We start from the raw sequence: 9,684 nt of genomic DNA, 5'->3' as shown, positions 1-9,684 counted from the left end.
CGGGCTCGGCCCTGCTCTGTCGGGGGCGGGGGGGCCCTGGCACCGGGCTGCGCACCGCCCCTAGCAACCACGGGCCAATGGCGCGCCGCCTTGCAGAATCCGGAAGTGGGGTGGTGCCTGGCAGCGCGGGGCCACCGGATTGGTCCGCCGGCAGGGGCGAGGCCAGTGCGCTACGGCCGGTGGCCACGCCCTCGGGTTCCTGCGGCGCCGGCCCACGTGCGCGCCGGGGCGCCATGGTGCGGGGCGAGGCCGGGGCCGCGGCCGCCCCCGCGATGGAGCCGCTGGTGCTGGTGGCGCCCGTCACCGCGCTCGCCTTCGTGGGGGACCAGCTGCTGGCCGGTGCGTGCGGGCGGGCCGGAGCCGGGGCGGGGCGCGGGGAAGGGCCCTCCCCTGACCGCCTCCCTCCCTCCCCGCAGGCGAGGGCCCCGGCGTGGTGCTCTACAGCCCGGCGGCGGAGGCGGGCGCGGGCGCGGGGCGCCGGGCGCGGCGGGTGCTGCGGGGCCACACGGTGCACGGGCTCCGCGAGCGGAAGGAGCCCCTGGCCGGCGCCGCGGGCCCCGCGCTGGCCGCCTTCGGGGGCAAGGGCCTGGCCGTGCTGGAGCTGCGCGGGCGCGGGGCGGCGGCGGAGCTGGTGCCGCGGGGGCCGCCCTGCGAGCTGCCCGACTGGGTGTGGGACGCGCGCTGGCTGCGGGGCGCGGGCGAGCAGCTGGCCCTGGCGCTGGCCCACAACGCCGTGGCGCTGTTCGACTGGGCGGCGCGGCGCACCCTGCGCGAGGCGCGCTGCCAGGACCGCGGCGTGCTCTACTCGGCGCTGCTGGCCGGCGACGCCTGGCACGACCTGGCGCTGGTGGCCGGCACCGTGGGCAAGCAGCTGGTGGTGTGGCGCGCGGCCGAGCCGGCCCAGGCGGACGGCGGGGTGCGGCCGCGGGCGCGCCTGGCCGGCCACGACGGCGTCGTCTTCAGCATGTGCTACGCGCCGGGCCGCGGGCTGCTGGCCTCCGCCGCCGACGACCGCAGCGTGCGCCTCTGGGACGTGGGCGACCTGCGCGCCCCCCGCACGCCCGCCCGCTGCCTCTGGGTGCGCTACGGCCACCAGGCGCGCGTGTGGGCCGTGCAGCTGCTGCGCGACGGCCTGGTCAGCGCCGGCGAGGACTGCGCCTGCCTGCTGTGGAGCCCCGGCGGCGACGTGGTCCGCAGCTTCCAGGGGCACCGGGGCCGCGGCGTCCGGGCCGTGGCCGTGCACGAGGAGCGGGGCTGGCTGGCCACGGGCGGGATGGACGCCGGGACGCGGCTCTGGCACCTCCGCGGGGACGAGCTGCAGCAGCGGGACCTGGGCGCGCCCCCGGGCAGCGGGGCCCCCCGGGCCGTGCGGCTCGTGGATCCTGACCAGCTGCTGGTGCTGACGGACGCGGGCGCCGTCCATGCCTGCGACGTGGGCTCCGGGCGCTGGAGCCCGGTGCTGGAGGACGGGCGCTTCCGCTCCTACGGGCTGCTGGAGGTGGCGCGGCTGCCGGGCCGAGCCGCGCTGGTTGCCATGGGCAGCCTGGGGGGGTACGTCCGGGTCTTCCCCTTGGAGCACGTGGCGGGCGGGGCGGAGCGGCAGCTGTTTGCAGGCAAGGTGCACAGCCTGAGCTGGGCCTCGCGCCCAGGCAGCGACCCCGGCACCTGCGCGCTCTTCGCCTCGGGCCCTGAGGGTGCCTTGTTCTGGCTGGAGGCCTGCTGCGGCCCCGGGGGCCAGGGCTTGGTGCTGATCCCCCGGGGACGCTACCTGCTGCCACTTTGCAGACACCGCTGGCACACCAGCGCCGCCTTCCTGCCCCAGGACGGGCTCTGGGTCTGCGGTGACCGCAGGGGCTCTCTGCTGCTCTTCCCCTGCGGCCCGGACCCTGCCCGAGGGGAGGGAGAGAGCGAGGAGCCCCCGGCCTGCGGAAACACCCCTGAACCCACTGGCGAGTCCCCCGCGCAGGGTCCCGTCTCCCTCCTCTTCGGGCTGCATGGGAAGATGGGCGTGACCTCGGTGACCTGTCACGAGGGCCTGGTGTACAGCACGGGCAGGGACGGCTGCTTCCGGCAGCTGCGGGTGCGAGCTGGGCAGCTGGAGGAGCTGCGGCGGCAGAGGCCCGGCAAGGGGCTGGAGTGGGTGGAGGAGCTGCGCTTCACACCCGACGGTGACCTGCTGGTGCTGGGCTTCCACGCCGATAGCTTCGTGCTGTGGAGCACCTGTGCCGGCGCCCCGCTGCGCTGCCTGCCCTGCGGCGGGGGCCACCGCTCCTGGAGCTACCATCGCGGCACGGCCACCGATGCCTTCTCCTGGGTGCAGGCCGGGGCCGTGCACGTCTGCTGCGGCCAGGCAGGCTCCTCTGGGCTGCAGGTGCTGCGCGAGGCCCTGCATGGGCGGCAAGTCACAAGTGTGCGGCATGTGGGGGCCGTGCTTGGACCAGGCCGCCCTCCCCTGCATGTGCTCGTCACGGGCAGCGAGGACACCACAGCCACGGTCCTGGCCCTCAACACAGAGGACAGCACGGCCACGCCGCTCACCACACTCAGCGACCACATCTCTAGCATCAGAGCCTTGGCCATAGCTGCTGGGAGCCTGAGCCCGCCTGTGCCCGGGGAGCTGTCGGCCCTGCTGGTGTCGGCAGGGGGCCGGGCGCAGCTGGAGTGCTACCGGCTGCTGCTGAGCGCAGCCCCCACGGCCCCAGCTGGCATCGCCTGCCTGGTGCTGCACGTGGCCTCCCACCGGCTGGACGAGCGCTGGGACCGCATGAGAAACAAGCACCGCATGGTCAAGATGGATCCTGAGACAAGGTGACAACCCCCCCTCGTGCCAGGCGGCTGGGGCTCCGTGGGGTGGGGCTGGCAGGGCTCTGCTGCTCCGGTGTGGGGCAGGGGCCCTGGTGCCCAGTTCTGCAGGTGGGGTGACAGTGCCACGTGCTCCAGGTACATGCGCATTGCGGTCGTGGTTGGCGCTGATGCCACAGAGCTGCCGCCACCTTGCGTGGTCCTGGCTGCTGCTTGCAGCGACGGATCTGTGCGGTGAGGCCCTGCGGGGGCTGGTTTTGGGGGGGGGGGGCCCAGCTGGAAGTGCCCCAGGCTGGTTTGGCTGAAGGCAGGGAGCTGGGGGAGCCCCTGCCCCGGTGCTGACCCTGTTGGGTCGCGGGCGTAGGCTGTTTGTGCTGCAGGAGGCTGCCCGGTGCCTGCAGCTCGTTGCCGAGTCCTTCCACCACCAGCGCTGCGTCCTCCAGGTGGAGGCCTTTGTGCACCGGCCGGCTGGCGGTGCCAGGTGAGCACCAGCCCCTGCTGCCTCGGGGGGTGAGGGGCAGGGACCCCAAGCAGCAGCCAGGCATTGCCCCCGACAAACCCCTGGCATGGAGTCAGCAGGGGCCACCTAGGCTGTGGGAGCCGCACGGGGTGGAGCGTCCTGTGCCCCCGACTACGCCCTCACCCTGCCTGTTTCCCCAGGAAACACTTCCTGTGCAGTGCCGCCACGGATGGCAACATTGCCTTCTGGGATATCACCGCCACCGTCGCTCAGGCCACGGCAGCCCCGGAGCCAACGGACGAGGAGACGCAGCCCTGGGGTGAGTGATGCTCTGACTGTCCCCTGTGCCGTGGCGGGAGCCCAGCACTGATGCCCCTCTGCCCCACAGACCTGGGTGCCCCAGTGCTGACCGTCCCAGCACACAGCTGTGGTGTGAACAGCCTCCATGTCCTGGAGATTCCCTGCGGGCGCTTCCTGGTGGCCAGCGGCAGTGACGATGGCTCCATCCACGTGTGTGTTGTGGCTGTGGGTGCAGCCACCACGCCAGTCCTGTTGCAGGAGCAGCTGCAGCAGCCAAGCGCCCACGCAGCCTCTGTGACAGGGCTGCGGCTGCTGCAGCCTGACCTGCTGGCTTCTGCCTCTGTGGACCAGCGCCTTGTGCTGTGGCACCTGGGCAAGGCAGGCCTCGCCTTCCTGGGTGCCAGGTTTTGCCCCGTGGCAGATGTGGCGGAGCTGGACTGCTGGGAAGCCACGGGGCCGGGGGAGCAGCCAGGCTACTGCTGCGCGCTGGCCGGGCAGGGCCTGGAGGTCATGTGGTGCCAGGCCTGAGCGGGCAATAAAGGGCTGGTGACCTGGGGCCAGGCTGGGCGCCCTCGTTCCTGGGAGGGGGGGCAGGGGTTGGGACCATGCAGCTGCTGCGGGGAAGACTTGGCACTGGAGCCCCATACATATTTTGTGCCCGGTTGGCAGCTGCCTTTGTGCCCTTGCTGTGGCTGCTGCAGGCTGGGCTGGGCTGTGATGCTGCTGCAGACACAGCTCTCCAGGCAAGCGAGGTGCGGGGCAGGCACCCCACAGGCACTGGGGCAGCCAGCACTGCCGTCTGTGACTCAGGCGCTGGCACTACCCTGGGCTGCGCCAGGCACACAAGTGCTGCAACCCTGCCCTGTGGGAGACACCAGGAGGTAGAGATGGAGCTCTTGGGTGCATGGGGAGGGTGCTACTGAGCTGGGCTTGGTGCCACGTGGTCCACAAGAGGATGCTGCTGTCACCACGCAGGCTGCGCAGCCTGTGCCTGGAGGTGCCTTCCCTGCTGTCCCTCGGGTGACCGGCTGCCAGCCAGGCTCCACGGGCGCACAGGACATGCCCCCTTCCCTAGGCGGGTGCCATGCCTGCATGCCTCTGCCCGACGGCTCTGGCAATTCCTGCTGCTGTGCAGCCGAGCAGGACGGAGCTGCCCCGAGTGCCTAGCACGGTGCATGAGGAGTGCAGTGAGATGCCCTCAGTGGTTCCCCTGCACCTGGTTGTGGCTCAGGGTGGGGGGCAGCAGGTGGAGGCTCTGGGGAGCACTGAGAACCCAGACACGGGTGCTCGTTACTGCTGCAGGGCCCTGAGGGCTGTAACCAGCTGCCACCAAGCATGAGGCCCTGAGATGCCTTCTCTGTGCCACTGCAGGGGAGCAGCCCAGCCCTCACGGTGCCTAGCGGAGCCCGAACCTGGGCGGTAGCGATGTTGCGCTCGCTGGCCCCATCAGCCTCTGCCCAGGCCTCAGAGAGCCAGGCCGTAGCCCCCAGGACAGCAGGGCCCAGGCAGCTGTGACGTGGCAGAGGTGTGCACCCTTGGGGGTGCCATAGGGACAGGCTGCCCAAGGCAAAGCTACCACCTGCCACCAACCTTCGCTTCAGCTGCGACTTCACCTGCCAGCCCTGGCGTGCCCACGCCAGCTCCCCACCCGCCAGCTGCTGCAGCCACTGTGCTAGGGACCCGCAGCGCCTGCCCGGGGTCACTCCCTCCCCCCGCAGGAGGTCAGGGCAGGGGTCAAGCAGGCACAGGGCAGCGGCTGGAGAACAGGCTGTATTTGGCCCCAGGTGGGCAGAGGCAATAGGACCTCAGCAAAGCAGAAGCAGAAGTCTCCATAGCAGGATGGCTCCCTGGAGCGCCTCCAGCCAGGCATGAGGCCCCGTCTGCTCCAGTGGGCACCCGTCTCAGGTGGAGCAGACCCCTCCACCTCCTGTCCCGTGTGCTCACCAGCACCCTGCACAGCCTATGACGGCCGAGGGTGCTGGCAGGATGCCCTGGCTGGCATCGGCAGGGTCCTCGCTGTCAGACCTGGTTGAGGGGTGGCAGGTGGAGCGTGGCCAAGGCGCTGTGCAGCACATTCCTCACCACACTCAGCAGCTGTAGCCGGGCCAGCATTGGGGGGAACAAATGAGGCAGTGGCTCCTGCAGAGAGAAGGCAGCAGTGAGGGCTGCAACTGTGGGACAGGTCCCTTGGCCAGTGCCGGCCCCGCGGCCGCAGGACTCACCCCCAGGATGTGGACACGGTTGTAGTAGGAGCTGAAGTCCATGCTGAGCTGGACCAGGAACCTGCACACCTGCAAGACGTGGCACGTGAGCCTGGGCCCGCAGCCTGTCCCTTGCCCTGCCTCCCACCAGCTCCTCTGCCCCTGCTTGAGGAAGCACCCGCCTCTCACCGCCTCGGTGTTGGCCGTGATGCGGATCCCGCTGCTGGAGATGGGGAGCTGAGCTGCTTGCTGCAGGAGCTCAGGGAAGGGGAGGATGTGGTTGAAGAGCAGGAGCCACTCGCCCTGGCAGGGAGTGGAGATGTGGGTGAGTGTTGCCTTGCTCCCTTCTCAGCCCCTGGCCCCAAGCCTGGGAGGGAGCAGGGAGGGAAGCCCCAAGCCTGGAGCAGACCCAATGCTTCCCTGTGGCACCAAGTGGCTGCAGCTGCCTCCCTCCCAGCCAGCAACAGCCCCTGGGCCCTGGGCTCTGCCCTCCGCCTCCTGCTGCGCTGCCCGGGCCCTTCGAGGGAGCGGCCCCTCCCAGCCTGGGTCCTCTGCCCTGCTCACCTCTTCCCGGAGGCAGGAGAAGTCCAGCTCTGGCGGCGGAGGCAAGGCTGGGTAGGTACCTGGAAGCAGAGGCCGGACTGGGCAGTGCCCATGGCTGTGCAGACTTGGGGCCAAGGGTTTCCAGCCCCGGGTTGTGCCCCAGGTGCCTGATGCTGGCGTCTCCACAGCCCAGCCTGCCAGATCCACGCTCCCACCCCTGCAGTCCTTCAAGCGACCCTCTAGGCACGGAGCCCCAGCCTGGGCCCACCTGCCAGCACTTCCCCCACCCTGCCGGCAGGGCTGGCGCACGCTCACCTTGCTCTACAGCCTGCTGGTACATCTGGAAGAGTGTGGCCAGCCGGGCGCAGTTGTACATCACAAAGGCCCCACTCCGGGTGCCCTTGGTGGAGATGCCGCCATCTGCCAGGTCCAGCGTGATCTGTGGGGAGAGGCCACCTGGTCCCCCACCTCCCTGCTCCCCAATACCAAGTTCGGCCTACCCCTGCTCCAGGGAGCCCTGGACCCCTGTGCCCTGGGGAAGGCCCTGCAATGTCATCCCGTCCGCAGAGACCCTGGGCGCTTGGCTGGGGGCACCGTGCTGCTGTCCTTGGGCATGAGGCAGCCTCGTGGCTCTCACCTGGCTGCGGTGGGCTGTGCTCAACATCTCAAAGCGGATGGCTGCGGAGGTCAGGACCCTGCTGACCTCGGTCCAGGACTCGTCTGTGCGGAGGAGGGGGGCAGAGTAGGGACGCTGCAGGTACTGACCTCTGCCTCCCCTCGCACCGCCTGCTCCTGCATGTGCCAGGCAGGGCCCCGGGGTGCTAGCAGCTCCTCTCCCCCAGTGGCGGGCGACACGTTACCATGGGCGAGGTCTCCGTACTTCATCACCGAGGCTTTGTGCAGCTGGCGCTGGCGCAGCCTGGGGAGATGAGTGCAGGTGAGAGCCCAGGCAGCCCCGTGGCTGCGACCGCCGAGCCTGGCCCTGCTGGCAGAGCCAACAGCAGCACCCGTGGCCTGGCCGAGGCAGCGACCGCAGCGCTGGGTGCCGCCCCTGGCAGAGTGCAACAGCAGGCAGCACCGGGGAGCGACTGGTGACCCCCACTTACTGGTAGTACTGCGAGGCCCCTTCAGGGAGTGAAGCGCTTGTAGCCTTCACTGGCCCGCACACGAGGTGTTTCTGAAAGAGAGAGAAGAGATCAGCCTGGGCTGGGGACAGCCGAGCCCCTGCCCCCTCGCCGGGGAGCACAGCAGGTCGAGCTCCCCCCACTGCCCTCGGGTGGGCACGAGGCCAACGCTGCCCCTCACCTGTGCGGCAGAGAGCGCCCCAGGCTCCAGCATCCTCCAGAGCAAGTCGGCCTTCTGCTGCTGCAGCTCCTCCTCGCCGCTCACCACGTGCAGCACGGTGCAGGCGCTCCCCGGGGCCTCGGCCTGCGCACAGCGCGAGGGCAGCAGGGGCTGCTTCGCGTGTGCTCCGAGCCCCGCGACCCCCGCGCGCTGCCCAGGCCGCGGCAGCACAGCTACTCACCAGGCTGCGCTGGGCCGCGCGCTCCACCTCTGCCAGCGCTCGCAGCTCCTCCTCGGTCACTGCGGGGAGGGAAGAGCTCTGCAAGGGGCCCTCTCTCTCCATCTGCCCCGCCCCACAGGCTTCTGCCTTGGCGTCCTGCCTCCGTGCGGCGGGGCAGAAAGCGCCAATCCAGCCGCACGCTGCCGCTGGGCAAGGAAGCACGCCCTGCCGCCGCCCCGTGCCCGCCACCAGCAACGCTACCCCGGAGGACGTCCAGGCTGGGGTCGTAGCCCTGCAGGCCCCGCTGCTCCAGGAAGCTCCTCAGGCGCACCACAAACAGCGTCCCGTCGGCCCCTGGGCCCGGCTCCCTCGCCGTGGCGTGCGGGCACTGGCTGAGCGCTCGTTTCCAGGCTGCCACAGCCTCCGGGGGGGACGGCGCTTCGGGCGCCCAGGGCCAGTCCACCCCCAGCTGGCCCAGGAGCTCGCGGACGCTGTCCTCAGGGGCAGCCGGGACCAGGCGCACGTTCGCCCTGCGAGACCAATGCGTGAGCACGGGGGCCAGGCCTGAGCGCCCCCCCAAGCCGGGCAGCGCCCCACTGACCCGCATGCCCGGAGCACCGCAGCCAGGTGGTCGGTCAGCAGGACGGCGCGCAGCTGGGCCAGGCCGAGCGGCGCGGGGCGGCGGCGCTGCAGGGCGGCGCAGTGCAGGACCACGCGCGGCGACACCGCAGCGGCAGGCGGCGGCGGCCGGGCGTAGGTGTCGGCGGAGGCCAGGACGTGGCGGAAGACGGCAGTGCGGTGCAGCTGCACGGCCAGCCCCGCCACGCCCTGCTGGCAGCTCCGCACCGGCGGCACCGCCGCGCCCCGCAGTGCCTGCACTGCCTCCACCGCCGCCCCGGGCACCTGCGGGGACAGCGCCGTGAGCCCCGGCCCGGCCCTCGTGCCGCGCTGGGCACGTGCCGGGCTGCGCAGGCCCCGCCCCTTCGCCCAGGCCCCGCCCCCGACCTGGCCGCCGGGGAAGAGCGTGCGCAGCGCGCCGCGCGGCGCCAGGAAGTCGCGGCTGCGCAGGTTGCGGGCGCTGGTCTCCTTAAACCAGAGCCCGGGGCCCGCGTCCCGCCGCAGCGCCGCGTTCAGCGCCGCCAGCGTGTCCGCCACGGCCAGCCGGGCCTCGCCCGTCTCCATGACTGCCGGGCCGCCGCCGACCCCGGAACCCCGGGCCGGAGCCGCGGCGTGACAACGGACGAACGGCCACTTCCGGCGCGCGGCAGTGAGGTCACGGCGCGGAAGGGCGAGCTGCGGCGGGCATCTTGGATGTGGCTCAGCGCGCGGCGGGCAGCCATCTTGGACGCGGGTAAGCGGCCATCTTGGGCCAAGCAAGGGGCGGCGGCGGCCATGTTGGGTGTGGCGCGGTGGGGGCGGGGCAGAGGCCATGTTGGGCGTGGCAACAGTGGCGCCTTCCCCGGGCTGTGGGCGAGGCCCGCGTGGTGCGCCGCGACCCCGGCTCGGCTCCCCCGGGGCAGCGCGGGGCTGGGAGTGGAGGGGGGGCTCCACGTGCCCAGGACCGAGCTGAGAGCCACGGCTGTTCACACCACACCGCGGTGTCACATCTGCCCCCTCGCAGCGTCACTGCGGATGTGGCGCTCCCCCGCAGCGCTGCCCCAAGCACGCCCAGGCTGTGGTGCGGCACCAGGCCAGGCCAGGCCCAGGCGGCATCGGGCAGGCTCGTCACGCGCTCGGCGCTACACCCGGGGATTTCCGGGCTGGGCCCGCGCAGCCGCCTTGGGTCTAGATCCTCGCAGAGAAGCCGTTGGAAACAAAAGCAGAAGGAACTTGCTGGCATCTCTGCCCGCAGCAAACAGCGACCACAGCAGTCA

At 71.6% G+C, this 9,684-nt stretch overlaps 2 protein-coding genes across 3 annotated transcripts; one reads left to right on the top strand and one right to left on the bottom strand.

The window, feature by feature from the left end:
* Positions 1–2: 2 nt before the first annotated feature.
* WDR6 (WD repeat domain 6) lies at positions 3–4,118 on the top strand. Its single transcript, XM_059716105.1, has 6 exons — positions 3–339; positions 417–2,808; positions 2,941–3,036; positions 3,167–3,283; positions 3,463–3,581; positions 3,651–4,118. Exons 1-6 carry the CDS (start codon positions 78–80, stop codon positions 4,088–4,090), a joined length of 3,426 nt encoding a protein of 1,141 aa, XP_059572088.1. The 5' UTR covers positions 3–77; the 3' UTR covers positions 4,091–4,118.
* Positions 4,119–5,319: 1,201 nt separating this feature from the next.
* DALRD3 (DALR anticodon binding domain containing 3) lies at positions 5,320–9,172 on the bottom strand. 2 transcript variants are annotated; one of them, XM_059716108.1, is made up of 13 exons: positions 8,816–9,172; positions 8,412–8,713; positions 8,072–8,340; positions 7,832–7,890; positions 7,612–7,734; positions 7,413–7,483; positions 7,167–7,225; positions 6,944–7,026; positions 6,622–6,778; positions 6,328–6,386; positions 5,953–6,066; positions 5,785–5,853; positions 5,320–5,701 (listed from the first exon to the last, which is right to left on the bottom strand). In XM_059716108.1, exons 1-13 carry the CDS (start codon positions 8,990–8,992, stop codon positions 5,582–5,584), a joined length of 1,662 nt encoding a protein of 553 aa, XP_059572091.1. In that variant the 5' UTR covers positions 8,993–9,172; the 3' UTR covers positions 5,320–5,581. The 2 variants fall into 2 exon arrangements, with proteins under 2 accessions (XP_059572091.1, XP_059572092.1); XM_059716109.1 differs by having other exon boundaries at positions 6,622–6,745; positions 8,816–9,170.
* Between the last annotated feature and the right edge of the window lie 512 nt (positions 9,173–9,684).

Source organism: Alligator mississippiensis, chromosome 12 (genome assembly GCF_030867095.1).
Source record: "Alligator mississippiensis isolate rAllMis1 chromosome 12, rAllMis1, whole genome shotgun sequence".
In the NCBI taxonomy this organism is placed as follows: Eukaryota; Metazoa; Chordata; order Crocodylia; family Alligatoridae; genus Alligator; species Alligator mississippiensis.
Note: the sequence above shows the minus strand (reverse complement) of the source record. Positions and strands in the feature narration are given on the sequence as shown.